A 22,971-nucleotide genomic window follows, 5' to 3' on the forward strand; every position below is an offset into this window, starting at 1 on the left:
TGAAGGCCCGAGTTGTAGACACGAGTTTGTTGTCAATTGCCATCCGCCGCCAACTTTATCCCTCTCGTTGACTATTTTCGGTGCCAAGGATGTCTTCTGGAGGATTCTGTGCCATTGTGACCCACATGATGTTTTTTATCGCGATTTATCGGCCTATTGTGAGAATTTATCGGACGGATCTGAAGTTTCACGGAATTGAAACTTTTTGGACAGAATAAAGTAGAATTTATTTCTATTTATTTCGAGGGGGTTTCGGGAAAACTTGTGCATTGGATATTGAGATTTCCATATTTCAAGGATTCCGGAATATTTTCGGGTTTTCCACTCGGTTCATGAAATGTTCAACAATTACCAGTTGAAGTGAAATTCTTTTCATCTCTTTGTCAGTGACGAATCTGTTAATTTCTGGAATATTAATAAACGAATTCCACAAATTTTTAGGGAATTCATGAAATTTTCCAGAAAAGTTTTGACATTTCATAAAGATTAGCGGTATTTATAGAATTTTTGGAATTTAAACCGCTAAACACGAGATTTTAAGAGAAATTATCCCCTCGGAATTTATCTCCATTTTCTTTCACTACTAATCAGTTAGAATTCGACCGAGATTTTCATTACATAAAGACCCTTTCACTCACCGGAAGATATAGAGATCGAATTAAGCAAATTTATGAAAGTTTATGGCAGTGAATGCGAATGAATAAAACAATTGGAACGAATATAATTATTACGAGAACATATTGCAAAAACGATAAAAAAAATTGTTCACATCCCTCCATTAAATTTCCTTAAATATTATGATGAATTTGGAATGAAATTTGAAGAAATATTGTAGAATTCATGAATTTCCCAACATAAATTTCGAGACTTTATGACGATTACTTGGCATTTGTAACACTTTAGGAATTCCAAAAAATTGAATTTTAATTTCTATGAAATTTCAAATCCCCAAAAAAACAGATTTTAAGAGTAATTATCCCTTCGAAATTTATTTCTATTCCATTACCCAAATAATGAGTTACAATTTTGCGGTGAATTTTGGTTACATAAAGGCCCTTTTACCCAGCGGAAGATGTAGAGATTGAATTAAACAGTTTTGAAAGGCCAGTGATATATCAATGTTTGGGTGAATCGATCAGATAAAATAAAAGGTGGGGTATACCGAGGTGCAACTGAGATGACCCTTGGTACCATCAATTCTTTCGACTATAGAGATCTCGGGTGAATTACGAGAGACCCCTGACTCCTGGGTTGCATTGCATTCCTCTTTAGTCATCGCTCCCTCATGTTTGTGTTCCACTCTGGAACCCATTCACGGAGTATTCTAGATATGGGGAAAATCCATTTGTACGGCTGAACTTTAACAGCTTTCGTTCCAAATTCGTGCCCAATCCCTTTTATTTTTTTGTGTTTCCCCAATTTTTAAATATTAGGAAGTGAAAGCTCACACGGAAAAATTGATATTTTGAAAAATATAGGACAGTCGTCCATATTATATATTTTTTTTTACAAATTTTTCAATGGGGACGTTCTTGTCAGTGAACTTTTATACATATTTTCTTCAATCTTCTTCAATTTAGATTGAACTAATATAAATTTTACAATGAACAATTGACATACGTGGGAAAATGGTCAATTCCTAATCCCGTTTATTTTATTTTTTTTTCAATTTTTTTTTCGTGAATTAAAGAATAAAAGGCATGAATTAGAATTTTTTATATTTTTTTGGTGAATTAGGCCCTTATCAGGGGGTTTTCTACATTTCTTTCCATCTGAAGATTGGACTAATATAATCTACGCATGAGAAAACAGTTGGCACACGTCCTAAAATCGTCAATAGCCAATTCTTTCTATTTTTTCTGTTTTCACCATATTTTTGCGAATTAGGGATTAAAAAGCCCTTATTAGCGGATTCTCTATATTTTCCCCACGCGAATAAATGCACATTCTACGCTAAAACATGGAAGAATAGTTGATACCTCTGGAAAAATGATCGGATTTCAATTCCTTCTGTTTTATGTGTTTGGATTTTTTTCAGTAAATTAGGGATTACGAGGCCCTTATCAATGAATTTTATTCATTTTTTCCGTCTGAAGATTGAAGTAATGTAATCTAAGCATGAGAGAACATTGACACACGTGGGAAAATGTTCAATTGCCAATCGCATCTTTTTTTTATGTGTTTTCCAATGTTTTTTTTAGTGAATTAGGGATTGAAAGGCTGTTATCAGTGGGTTTTATACATTTTTTCCATCTGAAGATTGAACTAATGTACGTGTTACGATGAAGAAAAATACAGATACATACGCACTCATATGAGCATTTGCTTTCCCCACTATCTGTTATTACTCACTCTACGAGGGGTATCTCAAAGCCTCGGCTAGATAAAGCATTTAGCCAGCGTTTGACGATAAATCTCCGGTGAAACGCCTAGAAAGCCTTTCGTTTAAATTACCCAGTGATAATTGGATGCGCTGCGGGTGTTTTTCAAAGAGAAAAGAACCATCTTTATGGTAAAAAAATTGTCTGGATCACCTTGGCATAACTAGCGTGCTGTTTGCTATTGAGACTCGTTAAGAAACCATCACTCGGTTGATTGATTACGAAATCAAGAGGAAAAATCTATTTCGCAATGAAAATCTCGGGCTCTACAGGCATGTTGGCCTCTTGAGACAACCCTCGACTTCCGGCTTGGTGTAATTGGCCTTCGAGTTGAGGGGCCACTGTGGCTGGGGCCTCAAGTGTTGTGGACCGTTGAGGGGTAAAACTAACACACGGGGTTTTTGTAAATAATGTGGAGAGGGAGCACGTGTTTTTGGAGAAGAATTCGTCATGGAAATAAATTCAGGCCCAAAGGGACATTCTGGACATATGGGCGACCTCGCTTTACACAAACCGACATTGCTGTTTCTGTTGGCATTAACTCCTTTCTATCTTAACTAGTAAAAATGCTGGGGAGCGTTGAAAATGAAAATGTTATGGGGATTTATTGCACGCGTTAAAATGGAATTTTGGGAAAAGTTCTTGGAAAGTAATTGCGCTGGACGATGACTAGATTTTGGGGCTCATTTTCGATAGGAATTTCTTTTCCTGAAGATCTTCAGAGATTTTTAATCATTAAATTTACCAAATGATTTGCGTGAATTTTTTTTTTTGAGAATTCAGGGGACAGTTTGCGGCATTTGCATTCAATTTCACGAAAATTTACTTTTTCTCTGTGTTATAAATGAATAATAGAAATTATTCAGCCGATTTCTGATTTCTAAACAAATATTGTTAGGCTGGAAAAATAATTGACCATAAGTTGGGATAAAATTGATTTTTTTTCATCACTGCTTTAGCTTTTTAATTTTTTTCGGCTTCTAAAATGTTTCCTAACGGTCGAAAATAGAGGATCACATTGAATTCTTGATAACAGATAATTTTACATGTCAGGGATCTCCAATTATGATGAGCTTGGGTGTTATTAAGGTGTCGGAATGTGGAACTCATTCAAATTTTGAGTAATAAAATTATGACATGTTCTTCGGTACACGGTTAAATATTTTTGAATGAAGTTTCTGGTAAATTTGTTGGAAATTTTCTTCAGTCGACAATTACACTGAAATTTAATTCTTTTTGAGGATTGAAGACTGAAATTCAATGGAATTTTGTAATTTAAAGTTCAAAATTTCGTTAAAAATCAATCGAAACTGTAAAATTCAGTTTTTTTTATAAAATTCAGTTCTATTATTCCATAAACATTCGTATAAATTCGGAACATTCTAATTTAAAGTCAAATGGAACTGTTGTTGGAAAAAAAAGCGTGTATGAGGTGAAATTGTCGATTTTTGATGAAAAAATCAATGGAAATTGTAACTTCCACTTCAATTACTTCATGAAATTCATCGAAACCCTGAAAATTCAGGTGAATACATTCTTAAACTTCTATTGCTTGAAATTGAAGACATTTTCGTGTTCCTGCTATTCAAAAATTCGGAATTCCATTGAATTCTCATTCAAATTTCTAAAAGTCATGATTTTTTCCGCCCTAAATCGAATTCAATATCGCCCTCCCGAAATTTCCTACCAAACTGTCCATGAAATTTCACTTATTTTCTAACAATCTAACTCAGAGTCAAATGGAGCTGTTCATTCCGGAGAAAATGCTTGCGTGAGGTACCGCGGGAAGGTGAACGTCCGAGTTAATTTCAAGCCTAATGTACTCCGCAAAAAAAATAAAGTTTGAAAACGTCAGTGCGGAAGAATCGGTGTCGAGTTTAATTCGAGCTGAACACGAAGATTCGGAATTCGACCATTCGCAGAGTAGGGTATTCTCCGTATGACTAAAATAACTGTGACGAATTTTCAGGTCTTCGATTCGATATTTTTTTCCCTCGACGACTGTTATATTTAGTTTAACGGCGTCGTTGGGCAGAATAAAGGAAACCATTTGATTTTCCGAGGCATTAAGGGCAGATAAGGGAGAGAATATTTTGATACAAATTAGGGCCATTCCGACAAAAGACACGAATAAGTGTCCTCAAAGCTCCCAAAGATATTTTTCATTTCCGAATGTGCTTTATTTTGACAGTGAATATATCCGTTGAGATTGTGTCAGGTCAGGGCGGAGAAAAACCTCACAATGGGGAATAGAAAAGCCGGCTTTTCTAGTCTCCCCGTGGCCTTGAATAACTCAGTCGGCGGGCCCCACACACACATGTTACACAATGGGCAGAGCCAGTGGTGAATGAATAAAGATCCCCCCCCCCCTCTCGACTCTCAAAGCCGCATATCTAAATACCACTGAGCACCCCGTTAATGTCCCCATACTATCGCGTCGGCACGTTCTCTCGTTCGATCACCATTAGCCAACATATTCACATTCCTTCATCCGATTTATTTGTAAACAGGACCTATCCTCCAGCCCTCTTAAATCAGGATTTTCGGAAAAAAAGGGATGAAAAAATGGGGGTGACGTTAATTCGATAGCGGAGACACGGGACACGTTTGAATTTTGTTGAGGAGCGATCATCCTGTAATTTCTAAAAAAAAAACTACGCGCATTGTTGAAAATTTTTGTCTGAATTTGTTGAATCCCGGAATTTTTTATCGTGCTTAATTTCCACTGAAGTTTCAGGAAATCTTGTCATTGAAAGATCGAATATTCTATTGATTTTCTGGTGGAGTGATCTGAAAATCAATAAAATATTTGATTTTTCAATTTAATTATTCCGTGAAAATTCGGAAAAAACAGGAAAATTCAGGCAAAAATTGATTATTTAATCTAGTTGTGAAATTTTCGTCTGACTTCCACTGAAAACTCATGAATTTCCGTCAATTCTACTATTCTATTTTATTTTTAACGTCGAATCCAATTAAATTCAAGTGAACCCAAATAATTTTGAATGGGAATGAGGGAAAAATTAAACAATTTACTTGAATTTTCAATTTATCACGGCTATTCACTACCAAATTGAACTCAACTTCAATTAACTAAAAATTTACGAAAATATTCACCTGAATTGTCCTCATTTGCCCTAAGTAATTGAAATGAGATTCAAAGTTTTCACCGATTTTCTCTCCAATTTGTTATTTTCAACTAAATTATCAGATATTCCCGTGAAAATATCACTTTTTTTGAAAAATCTCAAAAGTTCAGATGTAACCATCAATCAATTGTTCCATCAATGAACTTCATGTCCCAATTTCATAATTTTTTAGTCTCAATTCCCAGGAATTCTCCACCAATTTTAGCAGTACAGTGAGATTAATGAGTTGCCTCATAGCCCTGTCAATTGAGCCTCCTTATTTATGGATTTTTAATTAATATTACCTCACCATGCGGGCCAAGTCCAGCCTCTCAATTACCGCCACCATCCAACAATCAATTCTCCCACTGTCCCCCTCCCCCGACCTCCGAAAAATCTAAATAAAGAATGTGTGAAATTTTCCCGTGAACAATGAGGGTAAGCGGAAGACCCCCAACCACTCCCTCCGCCAAGAACAACCGAGAAACACGAGTGGAAACCCCCCGACGACAGGCTTTCACAGAAAATAACTTGGCTCCAGTGTCCAGAGATGAGCCCCAGTTGCTCCCACAATTTATGTAACCGAACATGTGAGTTTAATTTGCCGGGTTCGACCCAACGAGCCGAGAAATAAGTTTCCGAGGGAGTTTTCATACTCGAGGATTTGAAAAAAAAAAAAAAAAAAACGACCTCCCATAGCGATACAGTTTCCAAGAGCGACCGGACGCACTTCGTGAGCTTCTTTTTGGTGGCGAGATACTCCTATAACGACCAATCGACCTAATCTCCGTTCACCTGGGGACGTACACACACCTACACATGAAAACCTCGAGCTAGGGCTCTCGGATTACACCTGGGCGAAAAATATTCTCAAACGACAAATGATGTTGGTGTTCTGAGACATCTCGAGGAACTAGTTTTCTGTGATAGTGTCGTCTTCTCTGTCGCAACACATCTTGAAGCCGATTTAGGAATATTTATCGTCAATTCGGGGGTACAAGCGAGCTTGAATCGATCGGTCTGATAAAATGTTATTTTTTCTGGGAAAATTTTCTTGAAATTGAATTTTAATTAAATTGGAGATTGAATCCGTCACGGAATTTCTTGTTCATATTGCAAATTCAATAAAGTTCGATTTTCACGTTTTTCGTGTGACATTAAGTAGAATGTTCGATAGATTGAGAATTATAAATAATAGTCGTTACAGTTTTCACAATTTTCAAATAGGGATTGGCGTAATCATAAATTTTAATTCAAGTTAAATTTTGAATAAGTTAATTGTTAATGTTACTCATCAATTTTTAATTTTTAAATTAATCATCAATTAAATATTCGAATTCCGCATTATTTTATTAATCAATAATTGAGTGTGGAAGATTGACGATGATTTGGCTGATCGAAAATACTTTCATGAAATTTAGAAATATTTAGCCCATTGACAGTTCCACATTGTAAATTATTCAGTTCTCAGTCAATTGAAAATTAAAATCAGCATTTAGTAAAGTTTAAATAATAATTGCATTTGCAATTTTCAAGGTTGTGAATTCCAATTCAATTTAAAATTGAATCTTGAAAATTCACCAAAATAGGATTTTCATGTTTTTCTGCTACGATTCTTGAATTCATTGCAAAAATTACACATCGCATTCAGTTGAATGAAAAGAGTCATCAAAATTTTCACAATTTTCAAAGCTATATGAGCCCGAACGTATCAGTTTCATTGGATGTTCCAGAAAATGACTGATTTGTCGTTAAAAACATACGGTCATTTCAACTGAATAACTTTTTACAAATTTCAAAATTTTCAAACTCGAAATTTTGCCCAATCGGCCTAATCCCCGTTCACCCAAGGATGTACACACACCTACACATGAAAACCTCAACTTAGGGCTCTCGGATTACGCCTGGGCGAAAAATATTCTCAAACGACAAATGACGTTGGTGTTCTGAGGTGTCTCGAGGAACTAGTTCCTCCGTGATAGTGTCGTCTTCCCTCTCGTAACACATCTCGGGCTTTATATCTCAACCGAGCCGAGCGTTAAATATCTTCCCAGAGGCCGGGGCTCATTATTCAGTCATAGTTTCTACAGAGGGAATTTTTTTTCTCCTCTCCCTTTCGGGATTAATATATTTCGAGTAGGCCTTCGTCGGGCCGTATCAAAACACGTGAACCGCACTTTCGGCCACTGCGTCATCATTTCGTATTTTCACTTCCACTCGGCAGCGGGTTTTATAGCCAGACCTCATGTTTTCATTATAAAAATTACAGTGGTGAGTTTTTTTAACGACTCTTTTGACATTTCAATTCAACCCGGAAACCCGAAATTGAGGGAATACGATGAACTCGAGGAGTGACGATGAGTGTTTTTGTTCATTCACGTCCAGTGGAATTTTATACCAATAAATAATTTTTTTCCATTCATTTGACATTTATTTGATTTTAATGACTGATTGAGGGAATACAAAAAAATCGAGAAATAACAGTAAATGTTTGTTTAATTTATTCTGATCCAGAGGAATTTTTTATCAATAAATAATTCTTTCGAGTCATATGTCATTTGTTTGATTTCAATGAACAGGGGACTTCGGTTGGGTAATCTCAAAACAATTTATGAGTGTGTATGTTAAATATTTTAAATTGAGAATGTTTTATCGCCAATTCAGGAGTTCGAAGATCTTGGATCGATGTCATAAACAGAACTTAAGTTGTGCGTTAATAATTGTCTTCAATTTTATGAGCTGGCTATAGTGATTATCTAAATACTTTGCTCATTGTTTCTTTAATTCTTTCCAAAATTTGTGTTTGAATATTTCGCAATTATTTTATTCTTCTTGAAAGAGAGAAAAAAACTGCTGCTTACAAGAATAAATTTTTATAATAAAAAAATTTCAAAAATTATCATGAAAATTTCGATAATTTCGGGGTCCAAATTTTCCAATTTTTGAAAAAAAATTGCAAAAAAGTAATCTTTACATTTTTGAGGAGGATAAACAAATGGGATTTCTTTATCGCTGAGTATTTTATTGTATTTTATTTTTTTGCGAATTGAAATTTTTTAGAAACCGAAAAAATAGAGTTGATTGAAAAAAAAATTCTGAATTCCATCCAAATATTAACGAAAATAAGAATAATTAAGCATTAATTTTAGAAAATTCTTCGTGAAAGCACTTGAAAACTTCACTAGTTATTATTTTTTTCTTCTGTTAGTTTTTTCTCAATTTCAGAATTTTTCAAGTTTTATTCTTCATGTTGAACAGTAATTGGATGCCCTAAAAATCCACCATTTTACCAAATGAACTCCTCTGTGTGCAAAACGAAGCTATATAACTCGATTGAAACGATCCCCTAAATTGGATCCAACAAGTATTCGCCAAATAAATCCCCCTGATTTGATTAAACCGGGCCTTTCATCAATTCGCGACGGACAACGAGTTTTAATTAAACCATGTATCCAGAATATATAACCCAATAAATATGAATCAAATGCATGCATTCAGAATGCCGCAATTCCATTGAAATAATTTCTAAAAATACCGGAATTTGTTGTCATCAAACACAGCATGAATAATCGATGATGAATACCAGAATAACAAAAACTGATCCGCAATCTTGAGACTAGAGAGAATGACTGGACAATAGCTGCTACCACCAACAGAAAGGCATGATTTGAAATTAAAATGAAGGGGTAGAGAACGAGTGAGAATCACGCCTCCGCCACTCGATCTTGATCATCTTCGCGATATTATCGCATTAGCATGAGTTATTCGAGCCGCGTGAGGTCAAGACTGAGTACTTGAAGTGGAAAACAGAGTGGCTTTCTGTTACTCCAGCGTTGCATATTTCATTGACACAAACACAGCGCGAAGACATTTTTTACGTCTACTTCGTTCTGTTAGAAAATTACTCGACAAATTTCTAGTGAAAAATGTGGGAATAAAATGAAACTACCACTTTACATGAAATTTACATTTTGTTATTGAAGAATTAACAGAATGTTGACAGAATAAATTGACAAAATGGTTATTTTTTATGCTAGAAATCTTTGTGAAATTTTAGCAGTGGCTGCATTTGAATTTTCAATTCTGTTAATTTGAATTTGAGAATTTGTTACTCAAAATTTCAGGAGTAATTTTTAAAAAATGAAGTTTCATGCACATTTAACTAAGAATTCCCTCAACAACGTCATAAAGTTCTGAATTTCCCTGAAAATTCAATGAAAATCCAAATTTTTAAGCAGCAGAAAAACGAGAATTGAAATATTGATTTTAATATTGAATCCCAAATTACGCTAAATTTTCTTCACTTCTCCAAATTTTCATGGAATGATTGAATCGAATCTTACAGTTTCCATTAATTTAAAAAAAAAATTCTGAATTCAGTACCGAAGCGGAGTTTTCGAGGAATATCTCCGAATTTAAGGCAGATAACGAAATTTTCATAATGACCTTTTCTGTAACCCTCAATCCGTTCTACAAAAAAGGTCATGACAAAAATTTTGCTATTTCCCCTAGATTTCGAGATATTCATTGAAACCCGGCCAATAGTCACAATCAACTTGAGCCGTTTTACCGCTTCGCTAAATTATTAACACCGGAATTCCTTGAAATCTCCACTGAGTTATAATATTAAAAAAAAATTCCAAAAAGTGTACTGAAAAGTGCGCCCAGTGTTCTGGTTTTCCATGATTTATATTCCCCCCGTCTGCGTCAAAATGATCCTGAACATTTAAAAAAATCGAGGAAAAGGACCTTCCCTACCCCGCAAAACCGATCCCGTAATCATTTTAACGTCCCGCGTGGGTCGCCTGGCCAAACAGCCACCAAAACGTTATATTTGAAAAGCAGGAATGTATTCCCACGCGGATTCCCTGTCTCTCTTTAGCACACAGGGTGCGCCTGCGTCAATAATGCTACCGATGACTGTATGCACACCATCAAGTATAATAGTTACCTGCACATCTCTTCGTTTTCATCTTGAGTCCAGAGCTTGTTAGAGCCCCCTCGCTTGTAAAACGCAAAGTCAAGCCGAACGATTTCTACATCACGTGTGCGTAAACCTCAAACGTGTTAATTCAGGGAGAGGATAGCTCGGAGATCCAAGAAGTAAGTGTATATTTTCTCTTCTGATACACATCGGCACGGTCTTTAACCTTGCAGTGAAAACCTAGAATATACACTAACTCTGGAAAGCGAGTTTCCTCTTTTCGTAGCTTTGATCATAAATAGTTTATTTATCAACATTTTTCTTTTATTTCCCCTCAATTTCAAAACAGCAATAACAATGCTCGAGTTGGCCTCACTGAGTTGCGACACTAAATAAAGTTCCACTTATCTCTCAAGTGATCTGGGGTTCATTATTACTGAGTCTCGTGGGCGTTGAATACAAAAGTGTAACAAAGATACAGCAAATCTGTCCTCTTAATTCACTGCATACCAGAGATAATAGCAACAAGGACCATTAGGTTTATTCTCACGAATCTATGTTGTCGAATTTTTTCGTGTCGAGGACGAATACTTGACTGCCAGTGGTGGGTTCCTTTTTGCATCGCTTACGAATTCTGGAGGCGACGAATGGTGTGAAGAGACTTGGATCTGGCGGTGGAATCGGGACTTTGGAGAATTTTCTGACAACGAGACTTGCGATGTATCCTGTGACGATGCCTACAAATAGACCTATTGGAGTGTACCAGAGGTAGGAGAGCCGATGAATGTAGAGGAATGACGACTCGTCAATTTTGCTGCGAGGGAAATAAATCAACTCATTAAAACCGAAATTGCTGACAGAAATCAATTACTCACGTTGTAATCGGAGTTGTGGGATGAATAAGCGTGGAATTAGGGCATCCTTCAATGGTCAACGGCAATTTGATAGGCGCTGGTTTCGGTGAGAATGCCACCCACATGTTGAAGGCAAGCGCAAAGATAGTGCCCACAACAGCGCCCGTTTCATTGGCGTCTTCGAAGAACATTCCCAGAGTGAATAACCCGAGAATAGGCCCTCCAATGGCACCATGAACAGCGGTAACAGCCTGAATCAAGCTACCAAGGGTTGAAGCGAGAAAAGCAACAGCCAAACTCAAGAAACCAATCGACAGTGCAAGCATTTTCCCGTAGAACGCTGCCTTATTATCCGGCAATTCCCTCCCCAACTTTCGCAATATTGGTTTAACATAGTCGGACAATGCAATTGCCGCGAGGGAATTCAAAACGGCTGATACAGTGCTCAAACTAGCACTGAAAACACCAGATATGAAGATACCAGTGAGACTCGGTACCTTTGTCATGCGTTCCTTGGCAAAGTACGGCATTATCATGTCGTGTGATTTTATTTTACCAGCGAGTACAGGATCACAATCGTGATAATAAGTGTACAGTACCAGACCGGAGAATGATACTGTTGTGGTGAGTGATAGTGTCAGCGGTATATTGATGAACAAAGCCTTTCTTGCGTCACCAATTGATCTGGACAAATTGGTTGAATGAACAGTTATCGTCGTAAATCACCTGATTGTATCAACTGATACTGTTTACTCACTTGGCTGTTAGCATACGTTGTACCTGCACCTGACTGGTTGCGTAGAGTGATAGAAAGAAAAAGGTACCTCCAATGCTGAGGGACCAGAAGGTGTGTCGCTCTGTTGGATCAACGTGAAAGCTGACGAAAATAAATTTATTAATTCCCTGGGGTTTCCTCAATTGATTGACATTGGACAAACATACTTGAGAAAATTGATACGGCCACCCTCCGAGGATACCTCAATAACTCGGGCCACACCGCCATCAATCTCACTCAGCGCAACACCAATTACGCAGAAGACACAGATGTACATGAGGGCACCTTGGATGAGATCAGTGATGATTACAGCCTTGATTCCACCGATTGTTGAATAGAACGTGCAAATTAGGCCGATCAGGAGAATACTTGTTGTTCCATTCAGCCCAGTGGTGGCTTCAAGTGCCAGTGATGGAGCGTAGATGACAACACCAGTGTACAAACTCGTCTGCAGAAAATTGGCTAGACTAGCTACGAGTCTGGCTGTGACGCCGAACCGTCGTTCTAGATACTAAAAAATATCTCATTAATTAGTCATGTTGATTATATCCTGTGAATGATGTGCAATTAGTGATTCAGTTGGGGCAATAATACCTCAAAGACACTCATCACTTGGAGTTCCCAGAAAACAGGGAGGTAGAAATACGTGACAATTGGTGTGCCGAAACCCAGTCCAGCGTAGACGAGATTGAAAATACATCCGTATGTGTAGTTTTCACCGCTGGAGCCCAGCAGAGAAATTGCAGAGAGAAATGCCACCATCATGGCTATTGATAATAAGCCAACTCCCGTTGAGTGATTAGCTGTGAAGTACTCCTAGAAAATAAAGGATGAGAGGCAAAAGGAGAAGCGCTTCCTGTCTGCTTTGTTGATGGGATTTTAATACCTCTGCTGTTTTTTGCTTGCCTCCGGTGAAGCGATAGTAGACGCCAATTGCTGCCGATGCTGCCAGCATCAGTCCAATTGCTAGCCAATCAGGCCAATGGAGGTATCCCTCCTCCGGGATCGGGGAATTTGGATCCTGTGATGGGTGAGTGGAAATTGTGAGCCAATTTTTCTTTTATTAAGGATGCTGGGGTTGATATCACTCACCTCCATGGGGGAACTGATTAGGATGTCGTTTAAATTGTTAGTTGACGATTCGAGAGAGTTTTCTCAAATTTAAACTGACGATCATTCCGCGATACTGTCCTGGTACGTCTGTCCGCAGCAACCAACAACTGAGAAGAGACACTGTCACGAATTATTTCCGATGCACGGGGATTATATAAACCTGACCAATTATGGATAAACACTGAGATAGAAGCTTTGGCCTTCTACTTTTGATCTGTAATATCAGGCATTAAAGGGGGACGTTTTTGACATTTGAAAGTCTTTGGTAGAGCTAGGGAACCATTCAGCGATATTTGATGTTTGATGGGATGTGTTAGAAAGTGGAAAAATTATCACCTCAATCGATTTTTCCAAAGATCTCAAGTGGAAACTACGTATTGCATGTTTTCACTTTTAAAGTTGTCCTTGCACCACAGTTCTCATTCGGTTGAAATAATTTTTTTTAATACTCGTTCGACTCCAAAGAACAAAGTTAAGCCTTCGTTTTACGATCGTTTTACGGAATTGCAAATTTTTTCGTTGATCGTTTCTACGTTACACCTAAAAGGTCCTTGTTTTGAGCAATCGAAGATTGTTTTTTTACGTAATATATGAAAACAAAACGGAGAAAAAATGAAAAACAATTTTTTTCTATTGAAAATTTTTTTTTTTCCTGATCTGTTGGACAGATCGGAAAACGGATGCTTAACTTTGTTTTGTGGGGTCTAGTCAATATTTAGAGGAAAAAACTATGGCAATTTATGAAAACTGTGGTGCTAGGACGATTTTAACGGTAAAAATATGGAATGTGTCATTTTCTTTGTAAATAAGATATCCCAACCAGTTTTTTTTGCGGTGTCCGTATTTCACTTCAGTTATCCATGATCGGTGCGGTTGTCAGAGAGGTTATTGAGCAACTACCGACCAACTCCTTCGATGCAGTGTAAAACTGTCGAGTTTAAGTTGTTAGCGTAATGACACTTTCGTGAGCGCAACGGTTCACCTCAGCGACAAGTGTAATGATCTGACACTTAACAATTGTTGGAAACAAACGTGTGCGATTCAGGTTCTTTCAAAGGGGAGGTGCAATTTGCGATATGGCACACACCGGAATTAGCGGCAATTAATAACGATAATTCTTTGATATTCTCGACAATAAATCCAGAATGACGAGCAGATGGAATTTGGTGCAGACATCAAATCCTCGCTCCCAGTTTCGCATCGTTAATGGATTATTAACGGATTCTCCTTATCAAGTTATCTGGCGATAGCGTGAATTCCTCGGCATTAATAATCACCGCGTATATGTGAATGTTATAACAAGGAATGCACACAAAAGTCTTCGGTATAATTGTTTAAAAACATTGTGCAATACAAAATCTTTCGCATGAGGAAACATTTCCATTTAAAATTGTCCCTTTCAGGAATTTTACTACATTGTTACGAATTTTTGGCTGGCATTTCCGCTGCACTTCTTGGAAATTTTTACCATATTATAGTACCGCTGAGACTTTAAGGAATTTCGTCATTGAAAATTCAGGGAAATATATTCGTAAGTTGACAAATAATTGAAAATGCAGCGTAATTTTCTACTGAATATTCGTTCTGCTCAAAACTTTAAGAATTCTCGTCTTGCTGTTGCTAAACAAATTAACATTTCATTCAGTTTTCAATGAAATCTGAAATGTCAATTTTTTTCAAACAGAATTTTTCAATAGAATATTGTAATTCTTGCCAAATTTACCGCTTTCTCTACCAAAATTAGATGAAATCTCCTGAAAATTAAGAGGTAAATTATGATAGACTTGTCTCTTCGAGAAAGTAATCAATTACAACGCTTCCCTATCAAAGCTCTTGGTGTCAAGAACAAAAACTTGGCTCCCCTCAGCAGCCTCCTTCTCCCTCCGTCGTCGAATCCTGGCCGCAAGTATTGGTGTGAACAGACTGGGATCTAAAATTGGTGGTGACACCTTTGAGCATTTTGAAACGATGAAACTAGCTATGGATCCGAAGGTAACCGCCATATTCCAGCCGAGTGGTGGATACCAGAGGTAGGAGAGTCGATTCATGATGAAATACGTGGACGGATCATCCCTTGAATCGGAAGAACATCAAAACCATTAGATGACAATCACCGAAAACTTGGTTGAGAGATAATGAAAAGTAATGAACATAATTACGTTGGAGTTTGTGCTGTAGTAATCAACGTGGCATTGACGCATTTATCGATGGACATGGGTAGAACCGGGGTGAGCGGTTTCATCGAAAAAGCCGTAATCATACTGCCCACCAATGCCAGCACCAATCCAACAACAGCTCCAGTCTCATTAGCAGATTCAAAGAACATCCCCAGGGTGAAAAATCCAAGGAGTGGACCCCCAATAGCCCCATTAATGGCTACAGCCACCTGAAGTAGAGAACCCATTGTCGAAGCGAGAAATGCAATCCCCAAACTGATGATCCCAATCAGGAGTGCCATTATTTTTCCATAAGTAGCTGCTTTATTGTCATCCAACTCGGCGCCACACCTGCGAAATAGGGGATTGAGATAATCCGCGAGTGCCATAGCAGCCAGTGAATTAAGCATGGCGGCTACGGTGCTCAAACTTGCACTGAATATTCCCGATATGAAGAGTCCAGTGAGACCTGGTATCCTTGTCATCCGGTCTTTCGCAAAATACGGCATTATCATGTCGTAGGATTTGATTTTGCCTGCTGTAACCGGATCGCAGTCTTTGTAATATGCGTAAAGAACGAGGCCTGAGAATCCTACAACGGATCCCAGGGAGACTGACAGGATAACGTTGAGGAACATGGCCTTGCGAGCGGCTCCCAGTGATCTGAATTGGTAGCAGACAGGTAGTGGATTAGAATAAATCCTTGCAGATCTATCGTTCGCGACACGGAGAACAGGGATAGCCGTATCCATGAATCATAATTGCCATTAAATATTGAAGCCGTCAATTAGTTAACGTTACTATTAAATTATTTAATCAGTTTACAGTCCCATATTATCAAATAGTTAATTCGTCATCAATCGGAAATTTAAAATTATTAATATACTATTTTTTAAATTTTGATGAGTATATTTAAACCTTGATCAATGGAAGGAAATCCTTGTAATATTAATGGCCATTCCTGACAGAGAAATAAAAGTTTTCATTTTTAAGGACATGTCCCTGATTTTCAGGAATCTATCATGAATTATTGGTGATACTAAACACTAACTAGAATGATTATCGGTGATTTTTATCGCTGAAATTTGATGATAGAATCTCAATAATTAGAGATTGGTTCCTGAATATTAGTAATGTCTTTGAAAATCAAAACTTTTCTTTCTTTATGGACTTACTTGGCTGTCAGCATGCGCTGCACTTGAACTTGGCTAGTTGCGAGCATAATAAGGAACCAGAACATTCCGCCTATACATAGAGACATCCAGGTATGTCGGACTGTTGGATCCCATTCAAAACTTGAAATTAAGAAATTAATACTTTAACTACTTAACTAATTAAAAATACTGTAGTATTTCCCCTAGCCATCCCGTACGAAATCCTATAGGAAATCTCTTTATATTCTACAAATCCAAATTGATTTGCGGCAATGAAAATTTGGTATTCGAAATTAAGGACCGCAAGGGTCAGATTAAGGGTTACAAGGATTAAAAAAGGGTCACACGGGTTATAATAAGGGTCAAATTAAGGGGCGCAAGGGCAGATTAAGGTCACAAGGGTCAGAGTAAGGGTCACGAGGGTTATAATGAGGATCATATTAAGGGCCGCAAGGGCCAGATTAAGGCCACAAAGGTCAGAATAAGGGCCATGGGGGTCATATGAGAACTAAGGGTCACAAGGATAAAAAAAGGGTCACGAGGGTTATAATGAGGATCATATTAAGGGCCGCGAGGGCCAGATTAAGGGCACAAGGGTCAGAATAAGGGTCATATGGGGGTTGGCGAGCGGAGCGAGCAGGAGGTATAGCCCCCTAGTCCAATAGAAAAATCCCTATAGAAAATTCCCCTCGAAAATTCCTACAACAAATGTGCGAATTCTCCATAGGACTTCCAGTACGAAAACCTATACCATTTTTTCGTGCGTATATGCTACCCCCTCAAATGAACCACTACTCACTGATTAAAATTGAGTCGCTCCCCATCCTGCGCACTTGCCCACACCCCCCACAATCCGCCATCGAGTTCACTGGCAGCAACACCAATAACGCAGTAGACACAAGTGAACATTAGAGCAGCCTGCAAGAGGTCAGTAATGATGACAGCCTTGATGCCGCCAATGGTAGAGTAGAAGGTGCAGATAAAACCGATGAGAAGAATGCTCATTGTTCCATTAAGCCCCGTTGTTGCTTCCAATGCCAACGAAGGAGCATATATGACAACCCCATTGAACAGAATGTACTGAATGAAGTACGATATGCTGGCGGTGAGTCTGGCAGTCGGGCCAAATCGTCTCTCCAAATACTGCGGAATGGAAAGCGCAATTTCTTCGATTGAAACGTGTTCGTCAATAATTAATGTTGTGTTCATAGTGTTCATAGTGTTCGTGTATTGACGTGTTCCTCAATAATATGTTGTTTATGGTGAGGAAAAGTAGACTGAATGTCGAAAGATAATTTCTTGATGTTGTATATTTTCGCAGCGAAGCTGAAAATAACGGAATTCGATAGCGGGAAATCCAATTTAGAGGATTTTTCAGGATATCCAAGTATCTTTTTCAGTTTGGTACAGATCACACTATTGATTCAATCATTTTCAATCGTCAAATTTTTCTCATGCAATTTAATTGAGAAATTTGACGAAAAACGCAAAAAATTTAAAAAATTATATATATTTCATGAGCATAATATATACATATATATGTATATATATATACATTTTTTAATTTTTATTATATATATTATATAATATATATATATATATTTTGTTTTGTTTAATTGAAAATTCAATTTTCAACTAAATTGCGTGAGAAAAATTTGAACAAAATCATGAATATTCAGCGTCAATCCAATTACATTTTGCACAGAATTTTTTTTTTAATATTCGTTGCTTATAAATGAATAATTGAAATTGTTTGAACTCTGGGAACAGATTTCTAAAATGTTTTCTAACTGTTCGATATCGAGATTCACATTCTGACCTAGAAAGTTTAAATAATAAAATCATTGCAAAATTTCCGGAATCTTGGGGTCACAATTAGAATTTTAATGGACAAAAATAGCTGAAGTACTTGGATATCCTTAAGATTCAAATAATCATATGAGGAAACGTCTTCACGTGCGAACGAGTTCGCACATGAGTGGAAAATATTTGCACACGCTAAATAAACCTGAATTGAATCTTCAGCTTCACATTTTCATGATGATAAGAGAAGTTTAAAATGAAAAGATGGATCATTTCTTTCCTTTAAACTCATTGCGTATTTCGGGAAATGTCTCGGCATTTTCTTATGCATGACTTCTGCACTCATTTCATACGAAAACCCCGGGCAAAAAATTCTCACTTCATCGTGAAATGTTTAAGTTCAAGTCATGAACATTTCAGGAAATTCAAGCCATTGGAAGGAATTAGTTTTGTGATATTAGATCCTTTTGCCCTCAATCCATCCAAAAGTACTTGAATACCTCGAAAACACTGAGAGTCTTGAGTTCATAAAACACCGGAAGATAGAGATAAGCGATGATCGGCGTGGCTGTGAAAATTCCACCGAACATCAGAATAAAAATGGCTCCATTACTGTAAACTTCACCAGTGGTTCCAAGAAGAGATATTGCGGAGAAGCATGCAACCATCATGGCTATCGCGATCATGGAGGAGCTGGTGGATCTGTCAGCTGCGAAGTACTCCTGCATAAAATAACAGGTGGAGTTTAACACCCGTTGTCATTTACTTATGGGCAATAGCGAGTGTTAAATACCTCGGCGGTCTTCTGTCTGCCCCCGGAGAAACGATAATAAATACCGATGCCAGCCGATATGGCAAGCATAATTCCAATGGCCAGCCAATCCGCCCACTGCAGCTCACCTCCACCCAAATTGCTATCACCCTGAAAATCATTGCGGAGAACAATTTTTCATTTTCACGAAGGTGACGCTGATTTCTAGGGGACATCTATCATAAATTATTGGTGACAGTGGACTCTGAGTTGAATAACCGTGATCATCAGTAATTTTTATCATTGAAATTCGGTGATAGATTACTGAAAATCACCTCAGATTCCTCTTCAATTTTATTATTTATTTATTATTCTATTATTTTTTTTAGGAATCTATCACCAAGTATTGGCAATACTGAACATGATCATCAGTGATTTTTATCACTGGAATTTGATGACAGATTTCTAAAAATTAGAGATGAAGACCTGAAAGTCAGCGACAGGTCTCTAAAAATCAAATTATTTTTGCTCAGTGATATTTCTCGGAAAATTAGTAGCGATAGTAAAATAGGTAAAGCATTTTTGGTCTGCAATTTATTTCCCCAGGCTTATAACAGACTTGAGAACTTGAGACGTGAGAATTTCAAGTTGATTTTAAATTGAAAAATTTCCTAAAATATTTTTCTATCTTAATTCTCAAAAGACATATTTATTCATAAAAAATGAATTTATATATATATGTTTACATATATTAACAAAAATATATTGTTGTTTCTTTAGTTATTTGAATAGAAAAATTGTGAACAAGAAATTTTACTCATTCGTTTGTCCAAAAAGATTCAAAATTTTTTTTCAAATTCGGGCACAATGAGAGCACCTTCTTTTTTAATGAATCAATAAATACATAACGGTCATAAATAATATAATAAACCACTAGCCAATTCATACGCGCTCCGTTTCCTACTGTCACTAAAAAATAAGTGACAAATTCACTGAACTCCAGATTTTTTCACGCATTAAATACCACAATCGCGAATCCGAAAGAATTGGGAATAGATTCATGTCACGAGCACTGACACGTCCCTGAAAGTAAAACCGTTTTTCCCCCTGCGATCACTTGAGCCCTCAATGTCAACCCCGTCAAAGAGATACTCACATCCATTGCACAATAAATGCGATAGTAATTGTTTCAACTCCCATAAAAAAGGTCGATGATCAAAGTAAGCAGCACATGTTCCGCATACTGCGGCAACGTCTCAATGTCAGACTTGTGCCACTGGTGGAAAAAAATGCAGAAGTAAGAAGCACATTCAAGTGTTATTATATAAATCGTGATGACTGGTCATATCCGGACAGTTGTAATTACCGCATTTTCGTTTCATATCCTTTTCACGCAGGTTAATTACGAGTGAGCGATGATTCGGCAAGAGCGGGTTGTCTTGTGTCTCATGACGTGAAACGCAGGAAGATTGACGCTGTATGTGGATTTGATGAGCCCTGATAGTAGTCCAGCGGGTACCAGTCAATAGCCGTTCGATGTGTGTCATTATGTTGTTAGACGACAGAAAATATGAAAACTGCCGGGTAGACGTGAACTTGATCGGGCAACCGTTGACCCGCCTTGTTCAATCCAGCATCCATCATCAAAATGTAATCATCTGGTGGATGTGTTGCTACCACACACACAAGTCCAGATGTATCGGGCAATAATTGATGGAATAAATTGCGGCCCCAGATACTCCAAACGCCTGGAAATCTCCGCAGGATCGCGGGGTATCTTCCAGTCAATCGCTGCACAATTCTCGGTCTCCTCTTTGTGGGTTTTCCATTTTCTTTTTTTTTTTTGTTTTCGACTCGAGCCTCAGCCCTTCATCTTTTCTCTCCACTCGCGTCGATCGTGCGAAACCGTGAGGCGACGTTTAACGCGACTTCCAGCCGTGAGAATAACGAGCCCACTGGCTTTCAGCCCCATCAACCCATTGTTTGGCCTCCTCTTCGTCAATCTTCACGTACCTATCATCAATCTCGGGGTCTCTGAAACTCCAGCACATGGAGATAAATCTTGGTTTATCCCATTAATGTCGGGGAGGCGTATGCCTTTCGAGTGAGCGTCTCTTTTCAATTTTACAATTAGGGGAAATTTACGGGTCTGCAGGTTGTTGGGGGATTTTGAAGTGCACTGTTGAAGGGGAAATTGGAATTTTATGGGGGAAAAGAAATCTCCGGTGAAGATTATTCCTAGTTTTTCAAGTTCTGGGAAAAATGGCGTAATTTGAATGGAAATTGTGATGGTTATGCTCTGGTTCATGTCCATTGGTGTTAAGTGTTCAAGAAATATCAAGGGATGGTGGCGAAAATGAACAAAATGGAAACAAGCAATTGGATATGCCAATAACTCCCCTAAAATATTGTTTTTTTAATAGAATTCTGGACAATTTTTGAAGAATCAGCAGAATTCGAGAGATAAAATTTTAATAGAAGTTGAAATAAGCAATAGAGAGAATTTTAGGAGAGTTATATCAAATGCGATTCAGGAAGAAACAGCTTATGAAATTCCAAGTGTCAGTTGAAAATTTCAATGAATTCAAATATTTTGAAGTAGAAATAACAGATAAACTTCACAACTTACTTGAATTTTCAATTGAATATGAATATTCAGAAGGAAATTGATGAGAATTTTCTATTAATTGAAAAGTAAAAAATATATTCGATTGCACGCCCCAAAGATTCCCATTGAGATTATGTCAATTAATGTCAATTGAGAGATTTTTACCCTATTTTTAGAACATGATTTTTTTCTGTGTGGATTTTCTGGCTTTTTGGTAAATAATTCAACTGAAATTTGAAGTTCCAATTGATTTTACCATTAAAAGCTAATTTTTCGTTATAGAGATTTCTTGAAATTTCAATGTAAATCCGTTTGGCACTGATGACAATGTATCAATTCTTCAAATTCAAATAGTTTCGAGTGGGAATTCCATAGAAATTTCCCAATTTACTTAAATTTTCAAAGAACCCAACAGTTCATAGTCTATTTATCCAAATTTTCTCTATTTCCATCCAATAATTCACCTAAAATTCACGGTTCCCACCGTATTCTCACAAAATTATGACTTTCCAATAACAAAATTTCCGTGAATTTCCCTGAAAATGCACCTTATCAAAAATTCCACAAAACTAAACCCGAAATTTCAGCCGAATGTAATTAAACTGCAGATGCTCCAGGCGTCATCCACTCAGAAACCGACGACAATCTCTCAATTTCTGTGCACCCCAACGACCCATTAATAGGCTCCCATTCAAGATTTTCTTTTGATAAACCGCACCCACACACGACGCATTCCGTTTTCCCCATCTCAGTGCGTGTTTACGTCCGTCTTATTTTTCGTTTTCCCCTTAACCGAGTTAATTTACGAGCTACCACGTTAGATCAGTTGGTCGATATACCTGCGACCCCACTCGGAAACATGACTCGATTATCAAGGTGAGTTTGGTCTTCGATGTTCCCCCTTCTCACGCCCTTTTTACTCCACAGTACCCGCAGTAATAGAGTATTAAACTCTATTGACTAGTAACATCGGGGGAAGGGAGTTTTTTCCCTCGTTTTTTGTGGTCATCGCAGCATGGGTTCCGCGCTATTATGGAATCATCACTAGTCTTAATTGCTTTTATTGGCTGCATGCGTCAGAATAGTAACTCGTCGTTTTTATTTCGCATGGGGGAGGGGGGAGAGCACCGCGATATCTCGCGTTGTCATCTCGTATGATGTGTTCTCAGTTTGCTCCTCACTAACGACCATTAATTAACGTACCATTAAATAACTGCGTGACCTCTTATTCGCCGAGCGCTCGTAATTTTCGAGGATTTACAAGACATTGTCACACCCCGCGATACAAATCATTCAATTGCCCTCTTCAAACATGAATAAAACA

General features: G+C 37.6%; 3 protein-coding genes across 9 annotated transcripts in view; 1 reads left to right on the forward strand and 2 right to left on the reverse strand.

Moving 5' to 3' along the window:
• The window catches only part of LOC107036315 (tensin), a 119,193-nt gene that overhangs the window by 9,088 nt on the left and 87,134 nt on the right, over positions 1-22,971 (forward strand). Inside the window, exon 1 of one of the 5 annotated variants that reach the window (XM_015254213.1) lies at positions 13,077-13,092. The exons of the other annotated variants lie outside the window; for them this stretch is intronic. The gene's annotated coding sequence lies outside the window, so the exon portion shown is untranslated. Of the gene's footprint in view, positions 1-13,076; positions 13,093-22,971 lie in introns of those variants that run through there. 5 annotated transcript variants of the gene reach the window in all.
• On the reverse strand, positions 10,736-14,345 carry LOC107036316 (putative sodium-dependent multivitamin transporter). 3 transcript variants are annotated; one of them, XM_015254219.1, is made up of 8 exons: positions 13,996-14,345; positions 13,155-13,282; positions 12,949-13,083; positions 12,657-12,878; positions 12,230-12,573; positions 12,045-12,164; positions 11,309-11,971; positions 10,736-11,247 (listed from the first exon to the last, which is right to left on the reverse strand). In XM_015254219.1, the coding sequence occupies exons 2-8, from the start codon at positions 13,158-13,160 to the stop codon at positions 10,980-10,982; spliced, it is 1,758 nt and encodes a 585-aa protein (XP_015109705.1). In that variant the 5' UTR covers positions 13,161-13,282; positions 13,996-14,345; the 3' UTR covers positions 10,736-10,979. The 3 variants fall into 3 exon arrangements, with proteins under 3 accessions (XP_015109705.1, XP_015109704.1, XP_015109703.1); XM_015254218.1 differs by having other exon boundaries at positions 13,155-13,389; XM_015254217.1 differs by having other exon boundaries at positions 13,155-14,345.
• Positions 14,543-20,260, reverse strand: LOC107036318 (putative sodium-dependent multivitamin transporter). The gene is made up of 7 exons (XM_015254220.1): positions 20,196-20,260; positions 19,082-19,210; positions 18,789-19,010; positions 17,285-17,628; positions 16,507-16,626; positions 15,335-15,994; positions 14,543-15,248 (listed from the first exon to the last, which is right to left on the reverse strand). The coding sequence occupies exons 1-7, from the start codon at positions 20,199-20,201 to the stop codon at positions 14,984-14,986; spliced, it is 1,746 nt and encodes a 581-aa protein (XP_015109706.1). The 5' UTR covers positions 20,202-20,260; the 3' UTR covers positions 14,543-14,983.

This window comes from Diachasma alloeum, unplaced genomic scaffold, assembly GCF_001412515.2.
Source record: "Diachasma alloeum isolate Michigan unplaced genomic scaffold, Dall2.0 Dall_scaffold_00208, whole genome shotgun sequence".
Classification (NCBI taxonomy): domain Eukaryota; kingdom Metazoa; phylum Arthropoda; class Insecta; order Hymenoptera; family Braconidae; genus Diachasma; species Diachasma alloeum.